The following is a 27,408-nucleotide window of genomic DNA, read 5'->3' on the forward strand; positions in this document are numbered from 1 at the left end:
TATAATAATAACACTAATAGCTATTGTCTCGTATAAGTAATAATATACAACATTATATTATTATATTGGTCTTGTACCATAAATTACGTCTCCAGAAACAAAAACAATATCATCGGAAGCCCCGTAGTGTTTTACGGTCCGCACTGTTAAATCAATCGGTATAACATAATATTGAAAAGTGTGTTATCGTCGGAAAACCCAGTAAGAGCAGAGGTGCATTGGTTCAGCGACTAAATTTGGCAGTGGACACGCGCTTGCACTCAAATCCAAACATTCACTGAGCGGTCGATCGTGGCTTCGAAGATACCTATAATAATATACCTACTAAGCATATAATATAGCAAACTTATTATGTATGTATAAAGTAATATTACAATATGTAATTATTAAAAGGTGCCCGTACGTGTGTACTTCAAAAAATAAACGATGAACGAAATTCGCGTGTGGGAGGTTATCGAAACCATCACAGACCTAGAGTCAAAAGACATGGTAAGTAGATTCATACAATATGTTATGCGGATATAAGGCAACAAATCTGCTTTGCCGACACGTCAACATATTATTATTAAAATTGTTTTTTTCTTTATGAAATCTGGATATTTCCATATTTTAAAAAAAAAACGATTGTGCAAAACAAATACCCAGATAACGGGCCTGGTCACTTGCTAGCTATTTTCACTCAGATAACTTAAATCGAGGTTATTCCTCTACATAGTATATATTATAGAAAACCACATTAGGTTAGGTCACAGGGTAAAACAATTTTATTTGCCGCAACTAGGACCACTACGTGGGTCGTGGATCACTCCAAGCAGTCTCACGTTATTTTTGTTATAAAAAATATCTTAAAAGTGTAAAACTATTATAATAACAACTATCGATCATCAGAAACAGCAATCACTTAACTAACCTCGTTATCTTATTGTCAGAATTCTAACTCTTAAGTTATTACGTATAACTGTTTTAATAATAATTTTTACACATTTTTTTGAATATTATTTACGTTTTAACAAGAATAAACATATAGATTACAAAAAGAAAAATTCCTTAGAGGGTTGGTGAAGTAGATTTAAGCCTTGATTCGTGCCGAATTCAGATCCTCCAACTATAATCCTCGCGGTTTTATCCTATTTCAGTATTTAGATATGAGTAAATATATATTATGTGTGCCTACGTTACCGCATAAGCTTATGTGTATTTATAGCAGCTGTGCTGCATAAATGTGGTTGGTGGACAAAGGTAACCACGTAAAAATTCACTGTATGAATACGATGATATAGTTTTACTCAACCTTAACGCAACATCATTAATAATAACATAAAACAGTCCGGAAGCAACCCTAGAAAAATAAGGAAATATGTATATAAAATAAGAATATTCTCACCGAGTGCAGATAATATGCTATTATGTCTTATCGATTTTGGATCTCGGCTTTTTTTTAGTGGTTGATATGTATATGTGTTTAAGTAATATTTTCTCAGCATTGTTCAAAAACCTCTAAAAAATTTGTCGACAAAAAAAGTTTCTGACGTTTTAACCATTATGCATTTTATAGCATCAAATAAAGCACAATACCAATACGTGGAAGATGGAAGTTTTCTTTGATAATTCGATAATTGCTTTTTATTTATTTTTTATTAATAATATCTTTAAGTTTAATGACAATCTATGTTTAAATAAACATACCAAATTTTAGTAACTAAAGCACCAAAGAAGTTTTATTCACAATTTTTAAATTGTGAAGAACATAGGTACTGTACATTTGAAAATCTATCATTATTACTACTAAACAGTATAAACTTATATTGTTTTTCTTCAAAAATTTCCTTTATACCTTTGCTATTTTGTAACTCAATTATAAACAGAAAATTTAATCTAAAAATAGTTCTCCCCTATAAACATTATTATAATACAGTTATATATATGGATATAGCTTGTTTTCATTTTGATCACCCATATTTTAATAACATTTATGTTGAATAGATATTGTGTTCAAAGTACTATAAGATAAGTTTTATTTTTACCAATATAAGTATTTTAATAGAATTATGTTTCAGTATATATTTAAACGAATATAATAACTTAATATTAAATTTAAATAATATATAAATATAAATCAGTATTTATTGCATACACCTCAACAGTAAAAAAAAGAAAATGCTGAATTTAAAGTAGGTAGGTACCAAGTTTTTTGTATGATATGGAAAATTTGAAAATAAAACAAGCTTACATTAAATACATACTTTATATGTGAAGTAAGTCGTTATTTTATTTAGATGACCCACTTTAAAGGGTGAACCACTGGATAATAACTTATTTTAATGAAAATAAATTTACTTGTAAAATCGCATTTTGCGTTTGTAATATTATGAATGAATTTTTGGCTATAAAAATGTTAAAATTAATGAACTTTAAATATATTGTTTATTCTTATTAATTTTTTGAATATACCGTACATTTTTTAATCATAAACAATAATTTAGGTATTTGTATTTTTGGAATAATCAATATTATTTTAAAACAATTTAATTAAACATTTCTGAATAAAATAAAATAAATATTTACAATATTTAATAGAACTAATTCCTTTTAGTTAATAACTTTAAAAATTATAAATCTTTATAAAAAAAGAATGATTATTTCTCGGAACTTTTGTTGCCAATTTTAAAACTTGACTGTAAATATTATAAATAACCTCCTATATAGATAATTTGTATTTTGTGGTGAAACTTTGATAATATTCAAATTTATTTTAACTTTAGAATTATTTTTGAAATAATAAAAGGACTAAAATTTAAACAAAAGCAATATAATGTACCTCTTGCATTTTTTATCTTTATTCTAAAGTTCTAACTAAGAATCAGAAGTTTTATTTGTGATTACAAGCAAATTTAAGTATCCGTTGTTCGTTAGTGTTTCTTATCATAGAATATTTTAAACTTGATAGTTTGTTTGTGGTTTCATAGTATATTTTATATTATACACTACACCGTGGTATTTATGAACTATAACATGTTCTGTTTGGTTTCAAACTTTTTGTACAATGTTGATTTTTGAAAATATGTTTAAACAATATTAGACACTTTTTAGGGATTTATTTTGAAAGGTCTCGTGATAGGTTTTTATGTCAGTTTAGTAAAATTAAAAATTAAGTGAAGTTGTATAGTAACAAGCTTTACATTATTTTACGATTTGGGTTTTACAGTGACATGTTTTCGCTGTAAGTAAATATACTTTAGGTAAATATTATCGTTAAAACACTTAACGAATTGATCCATTGGCTTTATGCAAGTTAGTTGTCGACAACATTTTAGTCGTATCAGCAAAATAAGGATTTTAAGAGTGTCCTTTTAAAATATGTGTTCTCTAATTGTTAACCGATATAGCTAAATTAAAAGTGAAAAACTGGGAAAATCACTCTATTCTATATGGTTATATAGTAGATTTTAAGAGCACATTTTCACTGTGATGGATGTGATATGTTTAATTCAATTACAAATCAATTTACACGAATAACGATTATAAGCGTTTCCTGCATGTGTGTCTGAATAATCTTTTTCTAAGGATATTTTATAATTTATTGCTTCACTAGTAATATAACGTATTAAACAATTGTTGACAAAAATATAGTATATATTATGTTTTAATAATAGCATATACTTGTTTTTTATTAGCATATAAAAGTCAATAACCACATATAAACGGTGAGAATAGGTTTATAGTGTACATAACTTCAAATTAGTCTAAATATTTTGGAAATTTCATTGTGTATAAATAATAATTTACGTAATGGCAAAAAGTTTCAAATTCATGTGATTTATGTTTTTTTAATTACAACATAATAACTAAAATCGTTAGTGGACGAATCATTATTATACGTTTAAATATCCGATGATGTCAACATTTTAACTTAACGCTTATAAAAAAATGTATGTGGTTTTACACAAAACCTTTTTTTTTTTAATTTCAATGAAAAACTTATGAAGAATCTTGTATTACGTTTTCAAGCCTTGAATATCAAAGTTAAAATGTTATGAATATTTAAGTACAAAATAATTTAAAAATTTCCATAGTTTTAATGAATTTCGTAAACATTTGGACTCAGTGTGTACTCAGGTTACACTCGTTAATCAATAATTTTTTGTACATATATTTAAGGCAATTATATCCTAATTTTTATTATAAAATAATTTAATAATTACAATGCAATAATGTTTGATGGAATAAAAAACTATTTGTTTTAAATAAAAAATAAAATAAAAATCATATCAAGTTTTTTTAAAAATGTATTAATGTGTGTCTTTTTTAACTACATACTCATACTTACATTTTGTTTAACTTATTTCATTGAGATAATCAGCAAAATATATAAAACGATATCATTGTATACGAGATGATTCATTTGTTCAAAAACATTGTATTAAAGATACTGAACATATAAAGAGTATTTTAAGCTATTCAAAATAGATAGAGCATTCAATAGGAAAAAAAATACTATTACGTTATTCAGATGTTTACTGTAATTCCCAATTTTTCGATAAAATATATAACTTGTATGAAGCTGAATGTCTGAATAACTAGGTACCTGTTCTATTCTTTTGTGTACGGTGCAACATCAATCAAAGACAGACAGGCACCGTATTATAGACTCCAGGGACACCAGATATGTGACGGATTTTATTACAGTTTTATTTCATTTATATTATTTTCTTCCTCTGGTAAACTAACAAGTGTGACATATAAATGTTACACGAATTGGATATATATATAAACATTATTATTATTTATATTTTTCCCGATATATATGGAATGTATATGAATAAATAAATCGTAAATCACCATTATACTACGATCGATTGTTCGCAATGTATCAGCCACAGCTCTACAGTTATAATATCTGGTTATGACTGTTATGAGTCGTGCGTACTACAGTGGCATGTAATTCATGTACACGCAGAACTGGATAGTTTGATTATTATCTTTTCTTCTAGAATTTCTTAAGGGTACTTTAAAGTTTGTAAATCGATTTTAAAACATGTGGAAATTCTAACTTACGTCATGAAAAAAATCACATTCCCTAAACTTTCAAAATGATATAATATTGCATACAATGGAGCGCAATCAACGTTAACTGAAAATAGATTGAATATTTAGTTTTATAAAAATATAATATGATTGAACTACACTCTTTCATAAAAAATGCATTAAAATATTATTAATAACTTCAATGCGATTTCTTACTTATATCAAATACGTGAAATACGTCACATATTTAGATTTTTCAATTATTTTTTCAGCGTTTTTAATGTACCTCATATTCATACCAAAACATAATTACCGGGGTTAAAAATAACTACCTAAAAGAAATTTTTTTGTACGATGAAACATAAAGGATTTGATAATATTTTATGCGTACTTGCATATACGCTATAATAATAATCCGATTCACTCTATAGCAATCCGAAAGTATAACATTATGTCCGGATCAGTTGATGTAACTATATTATATATATATATATATATATATATATAGTACAATTTTCTGTTTGGTCGTCGCATATAATTATTATGGCGTCTTTCAATAATATTTCGATTTTATAGCTATAACTCACTACGACTTATTTTGTGTTTACAGGAAAATGAAGTCAACGTTCGTGGCGTTGATGACGGCGCTGGCGTTGTTGCCGTTCGTCTTGTCACACAGGTACATATTACACACCATTTAGAATATTCTACCTACCTTGTTCTTATTTGATAAGTAAATTGATTTTCTTACGATTTACGATGGTGAAATCACGTCGTCCGTCGTTTCTATATTAATATAATCATCATACGAAAAGTCGTGATTGCCGTTTTAATTAATCGATTTTTTGGATTTTTGTTTTATTTTCGTCCGCTGTATATTTATTGCGTGCGTAGCAATCACGTGTACGTTTCGGTGATCCATGGCCACGATCAGGGTTCGCTGTTGCCTAGGACTATGGACAGAGCGATGCCGCCGTCGGTTAGGGTGCTGTACGCCGAGATGCCGGCCAACAAGTTCAGCACGGGCGCCCTGGAAGCTGTGCTCGACCTGTGGGCGAACAAGACGATTGTCGCATGTCTCCTACTCATACCCGAGCCGGTAGGATCGATGCCCGCGCTAACTGCGACCAAGTACAGGATCCCCGTCCTCTGGCTTCCTTCGGTGCAACGAGTGGACCAGGTGAGTTTCTATTTATTTACTGTTTGTTGACCGAGGTCACGTTTTAAATCTAGAATCGACTGTCATCAATTGTCGGTGCTCGAGATGCCGTCCGATATGGCTATATGTGCTCGTTTCTGGTGTCTGATCCATACATTTAATACAAATAATAATACTCATTTTTTTTACCTGTTTTATCGCAATACAGTAACGTGGTACAGAAATAATATATCGCTATGGAAGATGCTCGTATAAATGTTATTAATTATTGTATATAGGGTTGCAAACCTTTTTTAGGTCACGTGCTCAACGTTTTTAATTTCAGTTTTAAAAAAAAAAATTCACGTGTCTAGTAATACATATATTTTGTGGTTAGGTTAGATAGCAGGATGAGATTTTTAAAATTATATACAATCATAAAATATTTAAGAACATTTTCATATAATCTCGTATCTAATCGTATTCACCCATTACATTTTATTTTTTTAATGTGTGTGCTGTTTTAGTTTATCATTGAATCATTTTTAAATATCAGATGTGCACTTCTACTAATTTTATCCACTAATGTATTTCTCTGTTCTGATCACACCCACCGTGGAAAGTAAATGTTTACTACATTAATGTAAAATATAAATAATAGTAGTATAGAATTCGACATTTTTTCAAATTAAAAATATTTCTTGGTAGTAAGGTTCAAACTAACCAAGTTTTATAATTATAGTTACTATTTATTATTATTTAAAATTGTTTTTATTAAATACAAAATTTAACAATATAATTAAAAAATATTATTGATGGCTTTTAATATTAAATAAGCATGTGCCATATTTTGCCACCACCACCATTATATAAAAAAAAAAAAAAAATAGTCACAAACAAAAATTTAATAGTGTACACATATGGCATATTATGGTTGGTTAAAAATTGCAGGAAGTTTGTATTCTTAGTAAGTTCACGACGTTGTTTGATTACTTTTCTGGAAAACAGTAAATATCTACACGTGAAATTTTGATTGATCTAACTTGATTAATTATGATTTATTTGTGTTGGGTAGAGGCTTTGTACAAGGGAAATATTTTATATGAATCGGTTTCTTTACCTATTGTTTCAGAACTCATTTGAAACGCCGAACATGTTTTACACTACTATATGAGCCAACTTTAATTTATTTTCCGTGAACATGTACTAAACTTGCTTTGCAAACGTTTCTTTTGCCCTCCTTTCTTTGTAGATTTATTTTTTTTCTTTGTCGTACAGCGTATTTTGTTAAACTGTAATTGTAAATGCATTAATTTGGCAAATGAACTTGGCCAATATTTCTATTTTCACAATCATGAAACACTTATTTATTTATTTATCTGTTAATGATTATTTAATCTACTTAATCTTTATTTCTGCACTTATGTCATTCTATTAGATTATTTTGTATTATTTAATTTATACTATAGTTAATAATATATTATGTCTACGATTATTATTCATAATGTTTATCGAATTTCACCCAAGTCTTTTATTTCTTTATTGTTTATTTAATATTTACTGCATTTATTAAACAAATAGTTGGTACCTGTCTAAATATATATATAATATGTAGGTATATAGATTTTTATAAAAGAAAAAATGTATATAAGTACATAAATAAATAATACATTAATTTAAAGTTATATCATTATAAATGTATGATATACTGACTTATGAAAAGCAACGAAATTTCAAAACTTTTACGTTTAGATGTTTGTACAACTAACATGTTTGATTATTGGTTAATAAATTGTAGAAGGATAAGATACGATCTTAGTTATCAATGGATTTGTGCAGTTATATGTAGTTACAATAATTATACTGAACACTTATACAACTGAGTAATATTCATAAATATTATACACGAAATAATACATTTTAAAATAGTATCAAATTAGTTAAATGACAATCTTAGAATTACATTTTAATAAAATATAACATTTTTCAAATTGAATATATATAGACCATTATAATTATTGAAAATAGTTCTGCGTTCAAATTCAATTCTATGTTTTACAATTGAACAAGTGTATAGATTCAAACAATTTTAAGTAAAATAAATATTGTTAATTTTATAAGGAAATTAAGTTTAATACCATAAATGAAGACTATGTAAGAATGTATTGAACAAAAACAAAAATAAAATTTCATGTTACATTTATTTAATTTTTAATTATTAAGTTTGACACACCCCCGAGAAGTTCAATCTCTATCTTTTTTCAATCGATTAAAGGTTTTTTTCTTTTAAACTTTTGAATAACTTATTACTTCCAGAAAAAGTTTTGTTTGACAAAGTTTGTACAATTTACAAAATTATATAATGTTTGGTGCAAAACATATGTCCCGATTTAAAATTTAAAAATTGTACATAATATGATTCAATTTATCAAAATATATATTTTTTTAATATTATAATACAGTACTCACATATTTCTACTGTCGATATATTGTACAAAATACTGCTATCTCAAAATTATATTTATATCTAACCTTTGAACATAAATCAAGTGATAAGAATTAATATTTTTATTTTTAGTAAAATGGCTTTAGTACTCGTAGTACATTGAAATACACGATAAAAACACGCATAATCAATATTACAATATAATTCAGAGAAATTATCTTTATGCATAAAATAAATATTGTTCTTCATTGTTAGGTTAATATTTCGGCGTCATGGAGTTTTAGTATAAACCACCCATTGTGTATTTGTTCAAACCACTCCCCTGCTACGAGATTCTTTTTAAGATCTTTTGTATTCTCGATTCAGTTGTAAATTTAAATTTAAAATGTATTACATTTTAATATCGCATTTACATTTATCACAAGATATTTAAATTATATTAACTGTTTCACAATTTCTAAAAGGTACTTTAGTCAAGTTATTTAGTATGCAAACATGACACATGTATATAGGTACTTGTATAATACTGCAAACAACGATAATTTATAACTATCACTCAGAAGTACTACCCAAACTGCTATTTATATGGAAATACTTTGTATGTTTATAAGTATGGGTAAACATAATATAAGTGTGAGCTAATTTGAATAATATACGAACTTATCAATTTTTGGCGTCAACTTTATATAATCATAAAAACTTAAGATATTTTATTCAAACTATTATTTTGATGTTTAGTCAATTTCTCACGCATTCTAATATCGATTAAATAAAATAGTTGTGATACTTTAAAAATGTATTTAGTATGATTGATGTTTTTTGATATTGCAATTGTTTATCTTATAATTTTAATAATAACATAATACATGTTTTAATAAATTGTAATTGCAGACAACAGCTGCAGAACAATTTTGTTAACATTACTAACGAGTTTTGTCAAAAAATAAAATAATAGTTACAGTATTAACCTCGGGCTTGAGTGGAAATAAAAATATAGCTTGACAAATTTAATAAGCGATAAAAGCTTTGTATTAAATTAAAGCATATTTTGCTGTTTGTATGTTATATAATTAAATATCATTGTTATGAATCCGAGAAAAAAAATGTTATTTTATAAATGAGAATAATTATAGAAATACAAAGTATATGACTGATTTAATAATTTAATGCTTTATAAGTAATTTAAATTTTAAATGATAGTTACCTAAAATGTATTTTGTAGTTCATATTGTCTAGTCAATTATAATTTTTAGGTTTATGTTATGTACAAACAATTTGTGATCTTAAATTATCCTTACATATTTTGATATTTATACAGTAAAGTTACAACTTATAAGTAAATCAATATCTATGTCAGTATAATATACCTATAGATTGAATAATTTGCTCGACATGATGATGTTGACAATTATTGCATAATTTGATAATTTATGGCTACGTACTCACTCGGTTAATTGTTTCAATATATCGTGATAGTCATTAGGCATGTTGTATAATGTGACGAATGTTATTTGAACATCAATTACATAGATATACGCGAAAATGTAAAATATATCATTGTATTTAATTTTACTGTTACATCAGGGAATACGTGTACACTGTTATTTTGTAAGCCGTATGCAATTATACGAATATGCAAACATGTTTTATTTCTATATTTCTTAAAAAAAGGAAAATAAATTTTTGCTTCGTGAATTGTTTTAATAATTTACTTAATACAATTTTATCGTTCAGTTTTTAAAATTTTAAGATCATAGTAAAATCATAATTATTGACTTCCTCAAATCTGACTGTACAATATGGTGACTATACTTGATTGGGTTTTTATGTACTATGTCCATTTCTCAAGAACTACAAAAGAAAGTTTTTTTATAATATTATAGTGAGACGGAAAAGCACGCCATATATTGTCGGAAAACGTTTATAGTCAAATATAATTGAACTGAGCAATTGTAGGTTCAACAATAATGAAGCTAGTGATGGCTGTTTTATTTATACTTTTTCGAGACATTATTTTACAATAGTTTTAAAAACTTAGAAGTAAATTGAGAGCCTTTTAAAAAAACCATTTAACAAGGCTATTAGTTGAGATCGATTATTAAATTTGTTTGTTTCGTCAACGGACTGCAAAACGGTTTCCGCCAAACGAACGGTTCTCGTGATCTTCGTTAGTAGGACTAACAGATATTTATCAATAAAATTGTACTGCAATTTATATAACATATTATAAAGCGACAAAATAACAAGTAAAAAATGTATATGATAACAATTGAATACGGAACTGAATGGGCGATGGCGAGCATTGGCTGTACAGTAGGTACTGAACAGACCGATACGATCACTCGTATATAACTGCAGATACGTACGAGAATACCGCGAGCTCGGATGAACTAAGTTAAACTTTAACTGAATCTCATTCGTGAGCACGAAAATAAACCTGAGCAAAAGCACCAAAGCAAATAGCAATAATGGTGATCGAAAGACAACGGCAAAGCAGCTGAAGGAGCACGAGAGCACGCACGTCGAATGATGAAAAACACATCGGCGGCGGCGTCGTAATGGCTTCGTTATCCGGAACACAGGAACGGATGCGTTGATATTACCAACATTGCGGTATTATGGTCGAGCGTGGTCACCGACCGCCGGTCAAAAACCTGTGGTAAATTTAGCGCAAATATTGCTAATTATTCGAATGATAAGTATATTAATTACAAAAAATAAGTAAGATTTAATTGGTTATATTCACCTAGTCACGACCAAGAGATAATAATAGATATGCGTATTGATTATAAAAACAAAGTTCGTCACTAATATGATAATATTATATTTATTATTTTAGATAATGTAATAATATTATGTTATAAGAAAAAAATCTTAAAAACAGAGGACCTTTTTCTTTTTGTCATCTCTAGTTGTTTACATGGATTTTTTTTAAAAGCTAACGCGGATTTTTCTCTTTGTTGGCGAACAAACGTATAGGGGATATAAATGTGACGTGTTGGTGTTGTAAAAGAACTGTTTATTTATATTATATGCATATACAGGGTGTTTCAACAGGAGTGCTCTATATTTTTTCATTTAATAAGGAATTTATCCAAATTCTTAAGATTTGCTTTATACTTAAATAGTGACAGGTTACACAAAATTTTTTTTTTTTTTTTTAAAGATTTTTATATACTCAGTTCTAAAGTTAGAATAATACATACAATAGTATGGTTTTATAGTGATTAAACGTTTATATTAAGGATAATAATTTATAAAAATGATTTTACAAAATATAAAATATAATTTATTATATCTAATGTTGAATCTAATATTTATTTTTAAAAATGGTCATTTTTACAAATCATACAATATGCTAGCTGGTAAATAATAATTAGGTATACTTACAAAAATTTTCAAACTATCTAGCCCCCAAACGTATTCACCAAACGTATTATCAATAGTACACAAAGTTAAATAACTTCGAAAGTTATTATTATTCAAATTTTAATTTTGATGCGCCAAACTTTTCAGAAAAATTATTTAGCAAATAATTTACAGTCGAAAATCTCCTTTAAATAATAATAAACCGAATGAATGACTGAATTATTGGAAAGAAAAATAGGAGTGAACAATGAGCATGCTAAGCGAATCACCCTGTTTATGCATATAATACATACTCGAGTACCCGTATAGAGGCGATACGCACGTACGACGTATACATGATACAAACTAAAAACTATACACATTATACGGTATATAGTGCCCGTATTCATCCAGCAGACGGAGCGTTTTAGTTGGCTCGACTTTTCGGCATTTGCGTTTATGTATAAATATAACACACACACACACATATATATATGTATAATATGCGTATATAGTATATCATCGTCCGAAATAATATAACCGTAAACACGTCGTCGCTCTTGGGATATAAACACTATTCTTGTCAACTACTCCAGTTCCGCCGCCGCCGGGACATTGACAAATAGACGAGAAAGAACTTCTTTGCTGGTTTCAAATAGCATAACTTATTATACGCACGACTACCCGCACCCTCGCCTCCTACCACAACACGTCCTTTTTCATTTATCGCAAGAGGGCGAGAAAACACATTTACTAGATAATATACTTAAACGCACACGCGCGCGAGCTTCCGTATACATACACATACACACGTTTTACCGGCGCCCGAAAGACGCGTCAACAGTTTTCACGCGTGTGTGCGTAAAGTTTGATTCTAACGACTGGTCTTTAAACATACCTATATATTATATAAATAAGAGAAATAATGATGTTTGTACACAGATGCTCCTTTTAACACTGTTAACACTGTTCAAATCAAAATTATACTTGAAAAGAGTCGAAGATAAAATTATACAGAATCCTGGTATAAGCTATATGCGTGCGCTACTTAAATAACTACTGAAACGGACAAGAGCAAATCGGGTGTTTTTTAAAGGAAAATTCTGGGAATACTTTTTTGAATTAAAACGAACGTAGAAAGCGAATTAAAAATATTAGAACAAAGTAGGAACTGAGAAGTTTATGTAGTGGAGAAGCCAGTGTTTTAAAAGTAGTCATGAAAAACAGTATAGGTCAATATGACGTATCGGAGTGTATGCATACCCGAGCAGATACTGCGGAAAACATAACAAGATGGAAACCGGACTCAAAACGACTTAGAAAACATCGGTCAGATAAAATAATAAAAAAAAATTATCTCGATGATTGGGGTAGACAACGCAGGAGAAATATAGGGACGTTATTGATGCGGCGATGGACCTTAATGGTCTTTAATGAGCACGAGGAGAAGACAATATACAAGCATAACGTATAGTACTTAGGCAGACGATGAAATGCGACGAGAAGAGAAATTCCTGACCATAAATCTGGTAAGAGCGTCTGATACGCACACTGCACATATCATACACACACAGACACACATACACCGCGATGCCAAGGCTTTATACACGTCGCGCATCGATAAGCCGCATAATCTTAAAACGTCCCCGAGGTACGCGTATCGCGGACGCCATCTACATCTATCCTCCTCTGCCACCGCGACCAATTCCCTGGCCACGTTAGCCCGGGAGCGCATAATAATAATAATAATAATAATAATATTACTACTACTACAACGGCACAAAGTTAAACGAGAAACGACCGTCGACCGTGCGTCGGTCGAAGTGCGGTTTAGAACGGCGCGCGTGTGGTGTATTATTGTAATTTGTGTGCACCCGGGCCCGAGCTCGTGGATATATGTAATATATGTATTGAGGGTCCGAAATTGAATTCACCAGGAAATTAATGGACCCGCTTGTTCTGTTAGTGTACATATATATATATAAACACATACAGACATACGAGGACTACTGATGGGGAGTAGTAGAGACGTGTTTTGGGGGGGAGGGATGGGAAATGTACGTGCGGAGTTGTAGGTAGAGAGAAAGAGGTCCTCCGCGCTGCAATATTGTTTCACTAACGTCTGCGGCGTATATTATGCACCCAAATCGCCTACCGATTAGCTCCCTCTCACTCACTATTTCCGTATATATATATACATGTACGTACACCCGTTAATAATCGAAACGTTTGAATAGGTAGCTAAGTGCTATCGATTATCGCACGGTATCCTAAAAACATGTTTTAAATTGTTGACGGTCATTGGTCAGTCGATGTGCGATCCCGATAAGAACGGTCGGTTTTGCACTCAAATTGAAAATAAAAATAGTTTATAGTCTAACACTCGGGTCGGATAAAGAGTTGAACTAATTGATTAATCTATTCTCGGTCTATAAGCATAGAACAATAATATTAAACGTTGCAGAATTCCATGTTTTGACGTAATGTAAAATTCAGTGAAAATAAAAGTAGCATACCGTGGTTAAACTGTTGAAATAAATTGAGAGAAAAATGAAATTGTTAATAATAGAATCGCGTGAGTTACGCGGAGACGTGTAGGACGTAGGTATTATTATTTTTTAAATACCGACGCCTCGCTGTATGAAAAATCGAACGCAAACCACCTCCATCGTGACCACGAATAATAATTGTTTCCAGCTCGCCCGAATCTAATTTAATGAAGGAGCATTATAGCTACCACTAACGATGGCGTGTGGGTAACGCATGTCACTCATTTCCGTTTAAATAAATAATAACAGCGTGATTTATCGACTCCGACTCATAAATAGTGAGGTATCACATATAAGTATACCTGGGGGAAAATGATTTCATGTGTAACATTAATTTTCATTTAACGCCAAACGCAATAGAGGAACGTTGTGTATAATATAATATTATTATATACTACGTACATTATTATAATGTAATACCGCGTGTACGTGAAAATAAAAATAATTTACCGCGTACGTTAGATGTATAACAAATAGGTTGACTGTATATTATGGAGTTGTTAATTTTACTGTATATATATAATATATATATTGTATAAATATTTTTTTTTAATAAAATTTTGGTTTCTAAATTTTGAAAATATTACATTTTGGTCATTATTTGACATATATTATATTGTTTCAGGTTGATAGAAACAACGTAAAAATACGTGTACGTGTAATATCCTTATAAACCTCGGCCAGTTTACTGGCTGAGAGTATTTGATAAATATTAATTGTGGTGAACTATGACACACTTAAAACAATTTTAAGTATGATAGATATTTAGGTGTAAAGCGTGGAAAATCTACATCGTCTGTGTGAAAATGCCCGCAGGATTGTATTAATAAGCGGTTTAATTTCTCTAAATGGTATAGGAAGCAACTGTTGACCAACGAAAATGGAATAATAATAATTCGTTTCAAATAGGGAAATAATCGAATATAGAAATGGAATGCATGAGATCTGAAAATCTTGCGGTGATAATAATATTATGATTAGATTTTTAAATGGGAAATCCATCCGAGAAACATATAACCGAATTGGTCACTGAGGTGGTGGTATGACGCATTTTAAAATTGTCATGTCATTTTGAAACATTTCGATCATATTATGTAATATGAATCAGCAAACTACGTGTCAGAAAAGACATAGAAAAGTTGTTCTAATTTCAAGAGGGTTAGAGTGAGAAGTATATAAAAATATATTTATCTGACTGAGCGAAACATTAAGGGATATGGATGGACTAAGACACAGCCGTATATAAGTTATGTCTCGTCTCTCAAAATCATTTTTATGTAATATAACTGAAATATTAATTATATTATAACGTTTCCATTAATATATATTATTAATAATGAAGATTAGGAACGTACGTTTAGTCAGACAAATTTAGAATTCATTGTACTTATAAGTGAACGAAACAATAATGCTTTATAAAATAAGCTAACGTGTAGTTCCGAATTATCATTATAATTTTAATGTGGCAACATTATTAGATTTAGATACATATATTTTGTAAGTATATATTTATATTGAATAAGTAATGACCAATGACACTGAAAATGTTCCAATAAATTATTGTACATTTAACTTAAACATAATAGAAGCACAAAACATTTTAATGTCAAATTGTATTGTTTTTATTAAACTAAAAATACATACACTCTATACAAACATACCGTGTATTTTGTTTTTGCGTATTCATCCATAGAATAATGTGCATGTGTATCTAAATATTAAAGTAAATAATATTACACATGCACGACCGCACGCACGCGCTCGTGTGTGCATTATAATATAATATTTGTTTGGTTGTTATCCTAATAACACGAAAAATAATGTAATATTATTATGGGATTTATAATTTTCTGATTCTATTCATTTACTGAAACGTTGAATTATTTAAGAGATCAGTTTACTTTAATTTTATATTTAAATCTGAAACTATTTATATTTATGTACTCAAAAGTCCCAATACTCATTGATTTTTCAACTATAATTATTTTATTATTATGTCATGATGATTTCCAGCCCTCATTTTATTGAAATTTACATTTCCTTAGAATTGATCAATAGTAGGTAGCCAATACCTATTGAAGATGCTACCGGGAAAATGATTCAGGAAATATTGAATAATATATATAATATGCATTTCCTGAATATTAATGTTAGCATCCATTTATTATTTTAGCTAAAGGTTACATTATAAAAATAATTTTTAAAAAAAAGTAGAGAAAATCACAATTTCTATAATTTAGTTTAAGTTGAATAGTTAAAAATTATCTGAATCTGGAAAGTTTTTTTTTTTAATAGATTTTGAAAGTTTTAATTCCTCCCAAAAGCTTTCTCTCTATATTAATATTTATAAATAAATCAAATATTACAGTTTTAAGTTTAAGATAATTATTTTTTGATTAGTTAAAATTAATCTATGGATTTTAGTAAATAATAAAACTTATTTACTTAATACTTATTAAGATATTAATGGATGTATTCATTTATCTCATAATAAAGAATTTAGGTACCTTTAAAATTAAATTATAAATATCTAAAAAAAAATTCAACTTTTCCTTATTGTCGGTCTGAAAAAAATCCATGATAAATTAAGTTTGAAAAAATGTCTGAGTTAATTTTTAAACTAGCTTAATATTTTTTTTTATTCACTTACAAATAATATATATATATATAATATTATAATGTATAATGGGTCCCCACTGGGCTAGGTTAGGTTAGGCTTATTAGTATTATTTATAAGTAAAATATAACACTTACTAATATAAGTTGAATTAAAAATGAATATCTTTTGTATACCTATTTATTATATTTGTATTAAGTCACAGTATAGTCTACGTATGAATTTCAAGACCCGTCAATAATATACGGTCTCCATTATTAATTACTATACCTATTTCATTGATATTTATTAATAATAATATTACACTATATATTTACACTATATTTCACTATAATAATTGTCGAGTATTATATTATTATAATCGACCATACTAGCTTGTTATCGATAATGTTAAAAAAAATTCGATCACTTCTTATTTGTACTCATCAAAAATTATTTTTGATTTAATAAGTTTAAACTGAACTAATTAGCGGGTTTAGTGTTTGTTATATTTCTGACTATATGTGACGGTTGTAAAAATGAGAACTTTTGAAAATCAAAAACATCATTAATTAATTTCAAACTTAAATAAGAAGTTACATAAAATCGGATTTATTTTGTAATTTGAAAATAAAATAGGACTTAATCCTTAACAAAGAATCGTATCAATTTTTTTTTATAAATGTGAGGAGAATATTGTTTGTCCCGATGAAGTCGTGATGGTCAATGTTTGAATGTTATGCGTGTACATGCATTATTATGTTTTAGTATATTACATTATGATGATCGGTATTATATTGTTCCTTTACTGAGATATTTGCCATGGGAGTTTGGGATATCGGAGGTACTTTCGTCGAAATGTAAACATTACATTGTTGTGCTTGGATAATAATAATTTACTGCATTTTGCAGGAATACCTTCAGCAGTACCAAAGAGAAATCATACTCGGAATATATTATTATAATTTAATTTTATGCACATGACGTGTACAACGATTATTGTAAATTAAGATTTTTCAACTTTCAACAAACATTCTGTTGGTAAAATGTCTTTTTGTACCTACTTATAAGAATATTTGTATACTATTTTTTTATTCAAAATTATATTTTAAAATTAATACATTATATATTTTTTTTAAACATCGATATATATCGTTAATATTATAATATCAATTCTTAATATTTTATCTATATACATACCTAAATGTAAGTACGAACGTATTCAGACCTGTAATAGATTACCAATACAATTACATCATGACCATTTAAAGTTTAAATTATTGATGATTAAATGACTGTGCACGTATATGTCACCAATTATAAATTTAAGTGCTTATAAATAATAGTCGATAGGTAGTTTGTTTTTACTAAAATATTCTTATTCAGAATATGCAATTAAATTATAATGTTGCAGACTGTAGATTATATTTATTTTGAAAATTGACAACTACGAGTATAATATTAATTATTTCAAACATAATTTCATTTATAATACAGCTGTAAAATAAAATCTTGTCTACATAACTATATATTGAAATCTTAAAAATAAATCTCTAAGACAATTTATAAATTAACGTTGGGCCCGTTTATTTTCTTAATATAACCGCCGTTAGCCAGTCCTGTCGGGAAGAAACTTTTTATTCCAAATCGAATACATTGGTGGTAGTACTATATTATTATAATTTTGCATCATATACATTGGTCGATCTTATTCGATTTTTCATATAACGATTTGTATTTTTACAGGAACGTTGGAATGATATGGTAGTCAGAGTATCGATCACGCCATGGGAATTGTTTTCTGCGCTCAGATCGTTCCTGTTGCACACCGGATGGCATAAATTTTACGTGTTGCACTCGATAACGATAGACGAGAGAGTTAGAACAATGCTAAGCATAGCTCCGTTGAGCTACACGTCAGTGCCCATATCTTCCGACTCGTCAGACCTTATGCTATTCAGGTATACGAATCCATATTGTTTTATAATTTTGTTACTTAAATAATAACGATGCAATCATGATTCTGTGTTTTAATTTTTTATTGAATACTATACTTGACGTAACGGGTTGAAATGTGCTTGTTTAAACAATACAACTATATTTTAGCACAAAAATTGATTTACCGAACATTAATTTAATACATGTAAACCGTATAAAAATGTTACACACCATAATTTGATTCACTTAATGTGAACCTTAATTTCCCATACGTTGTAGCAAATACTATACAATGTGAAATATAACTAAAATTAGGAACTTATTTCATTATGAACATATTTATTATTACATACTCTTTTTATCGTTTTAATTTCAAAGTGGATAATGTTTCTATTAATATCTTAAAAAAACATTTTTTTTTCATTTTTTTAACTTAATAAAATTAAGTATTTTATTTTTAAATATTATGCATATTTTATGTTTTTTTATTAATTTTAAAAATTATTATACTATCGATAAAATATGGTTTTTAAAATTAAATTGCTGGATTATAAGCCGACAGTTACTAAAACGATATTTTAAAAATTAGAATTCTTCACATTAATTTGATTTTTATGATAGGTGATCATCAATATTATCTAATATTATCATTATTAAATTTACTATGTAAAATTATTCATGTTTATTTTGTTTAATATATTATGTGAATATATAATATATATAAAAGCTAGTTTTATAGTTCTATAGCGTTATTAAAATTGCCTAGTCCATTTTAATTTTTTTTATAAGCAGACACGATACGATAATATCTATGAGATATTGTTATTAAAATTGACCGTGTATGTAATATTATTATTATGGTAATATTATATTTATAATTTATTTTCTGAAAATATTACCTCATCGTTTCTCGTGACATTTTAGTTTCATTCGCATATGAACTAACACCCAATTACCATAAATCGTTCGATCGAAAAATAATTTCCAACGCCACATAATATAGTGTATATTATTATAGAAAATTATAACGTACACGAGTACGGAAGGTATAACAATGAAAGAAGGTACTTACGCACACAATCTATAATAATAGTATACATTATAATAATTTATTATGTACGATAAATCGTTCGTAAAATTATTTACGCAATGTTGTGGTATTCAGTGTTCACACTGCCACTTATACACAACGTTTATCGCAGGCTCGGAATAAAACAATTCTAGGTTTATCCAATCATTTTTCAAATAGCTTTTTAAAAAAAAAAAAAAAACCATTAAGCATTAAGAACGCAATTAATTTTCAGCTAAATACGAGAAATGAGTTTTTTACTCTTTTGTACATATTTAAGAATAATAATAGCATTTTAACTATAGTTAAATAAAACTTTTTTCCCCTAAATAATTATATACAATTTAAGATTAAACCACAAATTTTTGTTTAAATTTACGTTTGTTATTTTGTATGATGGATAATTTTATTGAAACCATATTATTTTTAAATAAATATAATAAATGTTTATGATAAGATATTTTTATATTTGTAACAATTTCACGAAATTAACTAAAATAGTTTCAAACCCGTTCCGTATTTTCTCTCATCAAAAACTCTAAAATAAGAATTTTTGAGTTTTGTTAGATATTCGAATAGCTAGAAATAAAACATTTATTATTGAAATAATATTGGTGAAATTACGTAAAATTCAATAAATTGGTAAACAGATTTAGATGTGTAAGCTTTTTTTTATATTTTCAAATAAAATACAATATATGTTAATTCTCGTACCTTTTAAAAACTTTCATTACATTTTTACATAATATTTTAATATTTTTTTTCCTATTTTGCTAGCTATCATTAAAAATGTTCACAGAATAAAGCTCTTAATATATATATATTTAATTGTTTTTTATTGCTTGATGTTGATAAAATAAATTTTAATTTTAATTTTCTACAAACAATATACTGTGCTAAAAGGACCCGCAGTTACACTACTGGTTCATACTTTATTATAATTAAAAGTGAAAATAAAAAAACCCGTTCATTGAGAAAATAATTACGGGTGGAACTTTGGGTTAACTTTAAAAATGTATGCGGAAATGCTGTAATACCTACCACTATTGGTTATCACCAGTTGTAGCAATAAAATAACAACGATGATACTTTTTCCCTACGAAACATTAATAATAATAATAACAATAGTTAAGTGTACCCGTGTATAATTGGACGGTGTTTGGTAGAAATGGTTCAAGTCTAAAATCATAGTTTTTCAATAAACGAAAAAAACGTAATAAATGGTACTCAATTCAAAAATATTCTGGTCTTATATGGTATATAATTATTGCAATTTTATATTTATTTTTAAATAAAAAATGAATTTATTATTGTTTACATGGACTTATGTATTCAGTGCACATATTTTATGCATTTTCTAAAGATCATATCATTTCACATTAGATGAGAACATTTAATATAATAATATTGAACATTTGGAAGATTTCAGGCATGCTCACCCCTTTTTCACTTAAATAATTTTGTTATCCAAAATTTGATTTTGGAATTTTTTAAATATGCTTCAAGATGATATTTTCTTATTTTAAAATTTTGTGTACTACATCAAGAGTGATGTAAACTTTTTTTTTCAAATGAAAATCTATTTTTCTACTGTAAATTATTTAGCAGATAATTATTTGTAAAATGTCGATGTATTAAAATAAATATTTGAACGAGTAATTTATCAGTTATTTAAACTTGCATTTTAAAGATATTAGCCAATAGGTCGGTAATAACGAGTTTAGAAGATATGGGGGCTACTGTTACGAATATTTGAACGTAATAGTTATAGTTGTTATTAACTTAACAAAGTTTATAATTTGTAATATTGATTCTAGTATTTATAATGAATCTAATATAACATTCTTTTTATATTTTTGTAAAACTATTTATAAGAACTATTTTCCTTAGTATAAATAGTTTAACAACTGAAATACTATTCGTTTGAATTTTGAATTATAATTTATAGATTCATCGGCATTTACAAAAAATATTAACTAATACATAATCTATTCTTAGTAAAATATAGTTGTTTTAATTTGAAAACAAAAGTTTAATCAAATACTTCTTAAGTAGTGCAAACAATTTTAATAATTATTGAAAACACGGTCTTTAAATATATTTAAAAAATTTCCGAAATTCAGAATCTGAATAAACTCAATATTAATCGATACATGTGCGGATGAGCAGGATCCACGAATCGCGCTGTATACTTATATGATATTTCATATTTTTTGTGTAAATAGATCTATGGTAGAACTTTCGACTTCCGAGGCTTCTGTTGTGGTGGTAGTCGGCGACCGGGACTCGGCGCAAACGGTCTGGCGCCAGGCAGCCGCGCTCGGGCTTCTGCCCGCCGGCAACGTGGCTTGGTTGTGGCTGGACATCGGCAACACCGGCGGCGGCGTGAACGCGACCGGAAAGAGGAGAGGCAACGTGCCGGTGGGAATGCTGTCGCTGCGTCCGGTCGCACCACCGCAGGAGGACAAGCATACTATCAGGGCGGCAGTGCGCGTGTTCGCCGAGTGTATCAAGGACGTGATGGCGGCCAGGTGTGAGAACTGGACACCTAAGGTGTCTAGGGTCGGGGACACGTGCGTGGACATTTTGCGGGGCTCCGAGTTCCCGAGTGATTTGTACAGGTGAGCCGACTGGGTTTATTATATTTTTCCACCGATCGCGCGCTTCGGTATATATTTTTAATAAAGCTGGCCAAAAGTGATATTATATAAATTCGATATGACATGTCATTATTGTAAACGTTATCATTCGTTAAACTCACGAAATCATCTTTCGGACAACTCTGCAAACGGTTATGTTGTCGTTTTGATATGAGACATAATATACTGTTGAACCTCAATAATACATATTAATAATAATAATTTTATTTCTTCTCCGGTAAGCAATGTTTACAAGGTGTACTACACCTACAACTAAAAAATATTTATTAGGGCACCTCCAAAGTCAAAGGATATAGTGGAGGTGAACGTTTAATTACATATGTAATTAGTAAACCTATTAACAATGTTAAATATTATTGAATAAATAAATTAGTAAAAATAGTCTTAATTGAAAATTAGCACAAATCTATTTAAAATTATATATTATTTAAATCTAAACAGTTAAATTAAAGTAAAATTAAAAAAATAATGAATACGTATTTTATGATCACCATAAAAAAAAAAAAAAAAAAAAAAAATGAATTAACATGAAATTCACAAAAATTAATTCTCCATTTAAGTGAGATTTAGTGAAATATTATTATCTTTAACAAATCGTGTTTTATGACTTATAATTACGAGTAGGAGAATTTATTAATTGTATAAATGTACTTAAAAATAACAGCAAAAACATATAATGTACGAAGAGACATAATATTTAAAATTGTACATTCATTATATAAATAAGTTCTTGGTAACAGTAGACTTATTGAATATATATTTTACAAGGTAATTTAAAGTTGTACGTAACTTTTGAATATGGTTGTTATAAGCGATACTCCAAAATGCCATACTAAAAAACACATTGCACTAGAGATTTATAAATCGTTGTTAAAACGTTAACTATTAAGATATTTCACATATATTTAAATACATAAGAAATTTTACGAACCGATATTATTACTTTATTAATGTCCATTTCAAGAATTCATTAAAGTATACACCTAAATGTTTTCAGTGAATGTTAAATTAATTGAAGAACAGATCCAATTATTTATATCACTTTTACAAGATACAGTATACACTATTAATTTGTCAAAACTTAATTATTGTTATTCTTAATTATTTTAAAATGTATAAAGTTAGATTTAGTTGCAATGAATTATTGTTAAGCTAATTTTTTATTAAATTAATAGCTTTATTAGTATCATATTTAAGGTCACGTAGGCAAGAGTTACTAACAAGAAAAACCATATCATCAGCAAAACACAGTACTTTACCTCAAACATTCTGGTTAAGTAAACCATTTATACAAATTAATGATCCAAGTACAGTATCTTGAGGTAAAGAATAATTAATTCATTTTTCATCACTTTAAACATAATTAATTTTTACTTTTTGGTTTCTATTTATGTCATAGAATTTTAATATACTTAGTAAAATTTCTCTTTCTCTACAATATTCAAGTATTTTAAACAAAATGCCATGATAAACAGAATCAAAAAGTTTTTTTAAGTCTAAAAATTCACCAACAATATGTGTTTTAAATAAAAATTATCATAAATATATTTAGTAGAACAATATATAGCATCTTTAAGAGATAATTTATTCCTGAAATAAAATTGGTTATTATTAAATTAAATATTATGATTATTTAGAAAGTTAACAAGTCTGATTTTTATGCAATTTTTTAAGCAGTTTACCTATAGTCATTGGTAGGGTAATTGGTTTATAGTTGTTACAATATCTTCATTCTTAAAAAGTGGAATAACTATTGACTTTTTACACTTGAGGGAAATGCACCAACAATAAAGCATTTATTGAGAATTTATACAGAATAATTGAATATACATACTATTTTTTGTAAACTTATTGAATACTGTATTTAGGTATATTGTATACATAGTAAAAGTAAAAACAACATGATATAAAACTCAATTATGTGGTGTTGATATTATTTTTGTTGTGTTTTGTAGTATACGACAAATATTTAAATTAATCAAAGTATTTTTTATATTTAATCGATTTAAGGAAATTTAGAATATTGTTTTATAGAATTCAAAATGTTATGAGAATAATATTATCAAGTTTTTAAATCAATATTTTGATTATAATTATTTTAAAACATTTGAGTATATGAATTTTATAAATTTAAACTTTTTGTCTGGTATGCGGTTAAAGATAATATTAATTCTATATTCTTGTTATGTATACGTGGTTTATATATACGATAGAACACAGGTAGCTAAAGTTCTCAAACTATCTTAATTATATAGGTAGAAATAGATTTGAGGCAAACGAAAATCAAACCTTTTTAGTTTTGGCGGAATATGAGAAATAGTTATGATAATATATCATATTAAAATGTTACTTTACTCAATTGTGAAACAATTTAACGTTTCTCACAAAATTGTTATCATGAGATACCAAAAACAGATTACACGTCCACAGTGTACCTATAATGCCTAACCAAAGCGCCGTGTTACCATAATTTTATTACTGAAATTCTTTTACATAATTTTGTCAACAACGGTTCATAATCCTATATCATAAATTACCCATTACCATAATACACACACACAAAAAAAAAACTAAACAAAGTATAATGGAGGCGTGTCTATGCTATTTTTCGGAATTGATTCTATATATGTTCATATACATTATATATTATATAGATCATATAGGCATTCATATATTTAGGTGTGTTTTCAAATAAAAATTTGAATGTGTAGAATATAAAAGCTGCTAAAGAATTTTTTGTTTATTTGGCTATTACTTATAAACTACTTGTAACTAACATAACAAAACCAAGAATATTTATGTTAACATAATAGGAATCAAACTTCAGATGATTTAAACAAGACATTATAGACATTTTTTACGAGCTTACTTTATTGTTCTGGTCATATGAATGTTTAAAAAAAAAAATACTTTAAAGTATGACTACCAATGTAATATGCATATAATTATACATTTCTATTTTAATTTTGAACAGTTAAAAAAAATTAAAAAAGTACAAGAAAAATAAGTGTCTAAGATCGATAGAAACTGCCTCATTCCTGTGTACATTCCTGTGTATATCACTAAAATTGCATTTAATAATATGTACAATTGATTAACTATGCCGGACACGTTTTTCCGTCTGTAGATTGTAAAAAAGACATCGAAAATTACTTCTAATCCCATCGTTAAACTAACTTATCCAGGACCGCTTTTGTCAATTTTACGAATTGGACGATTCAGTATAGGTTCGTTGAAATATAATATTATTATATTGTGGCATAGGTATCAGATGTGTGGTTTACGTTATATGCACTATGTATACTATATATCTGGTGCCATGGTACATTAATTTTGGATTGGTTTTGTTACAGTTGTGTTTACGATATCATGTTGTTTTACTGAAAAGTACGGTGAAACTAATTTAAAAAAAATTAAACATGTCTCTAACCCAAAATGTAGACATTTCTCGTCTTTACAGACTCATTTGATAATTATCTTTAAGTTGTACTAACATAACTTTTTATTTATAAATTATTTTTTTATTACTTGAAATAAAAATAATATTAATTAATATGTTAAATATTATACAAATATACAAAGACTATCCGATTAATTTACAAAATAATATTTTTATAGTTAAATTGTTTTACAAATGCTTGAATACAATGAAAAAGTTATCATTTACTAATATTAAGAGATACAATAATGCAACTATATTTTATAAATATAAGTAATATTTTTAAACATATTTTTAAAATATCACTTTTAATCGATAAAATAAGCTTGAATAATTTATGAGTGGTTCTCATTTGCACATACATATAAAAATCAAATTAAAAATGATTCGGACGCAATACTATAACTCATTAGGGAACTTGTAATTCCAGTATAACTATATAGTACGTTGGGCGTACCTTAATAATTGTATATGCATATTATAAATAATACATTTAAACAAATATATATGCATCCTTCTTTATGCTATTAAATTCGAAAGTAATTACAGTCCACTGATATACAATATTTCTTTCAAATTTTTTTAATTTTATAGCTTACAAATGTGATTAGACGTAATAACTAATAGATAAATAAAAATATAAGGCATGATTAAACTTATAATAATTATTGTAAATTTACAAAATCATTAACTTTTTTTATATACCTCAGATTTAAGGTGAGACTGAACGTGTTTGTGATTTTGTAAAATATGATGCCCAAACCCCAAGACAAGCTGTGCCTATTATTTATCGTTTGTTTTTTATTCAGGTAAAATAATATACGACGAGCACATTATTCACGGCCCGCTATAATAACCTAATTTATAAGGAAACCAATTTTTCCTTTTTACCAAAGGTATTGAGAATCCTAAAAAAAATATCGGTGTAAAGGGGCTCATCTGTGTCCACTTTTCAATCGATATAAAGACTACTCTAATCTTTTAGAGAGTTTTTACTGCTACAAAAACAATTTCACCCTTCTATAAATATATAATAATATCAAAGGAAATTAGTGATACTCATATGAACATTTATATATATTTTACTTGTGAAGATAAATTTAGTTTGTACTTTTACCAATTAGGTAAAAACTAGCATTTTTAAGGAAGCATATTTTTAAATTATAGAAATAATATTGATGTATTTCAACTTAACTCCAT

General features: G+C 27.6%; 1 protein-coding gene across 2 annotated transcripts in view; it reads left to right on the forward strand.

The window, feature by feature from the left end:
• The window catches only part of LOC132921067 (glutamate receptor ionotropic, NMDA 3A-like), a 130,970-nt gene that overhangs the window by 43,496 nt on the left and 60,066 nt on the right, over nucleotides 1-27,408 (forward strand). For both annotated transcript variants that reach the window (XM_060983895.1, XM_060983896.1), the window contains 4 exons: nucleotides 5,636-5,704; nucleotides 5,920-6,205; nucleotides 18,849-19,063; nucleotides 22,335-22,730. In XM_060983895.1, the coding sequence (XP_060839878.1) occupies nucleotides 5,640-5,704; nucleotides 5,920-6,205; nucleotides 18,849-19,063; nucleotides 22,335-22,730 (962 nt within the window). In that variant the 5' untranslated portion in view covers nucleotides 5,636-5,639. The remainder of the gene's footprint in view (nucleotides 1-5,635; nucleotides 5,705-5,919; nucleotides 6,206-18,848; nucleotides 19,064-22,334; nucleotides 22,731-27,408) is intronic.

This window comes from Rhopalosiphum padi, chromosome 2 (genome assembly GCF_020882245.1).
Source record: "Rhopalosiphum padi isolate XX-2018 chromosome 2, ASM2088224v1, whole genome shotgun sequence".
In the NCBI taxonomy this organism is placed as follows: domain Eukaryota; kingdom Metazoa; phylum Arthropoda; class Insecta; order Hemiptera; family Aphididae; genus Rhopalosiphum; species Rhopalosiphum padi.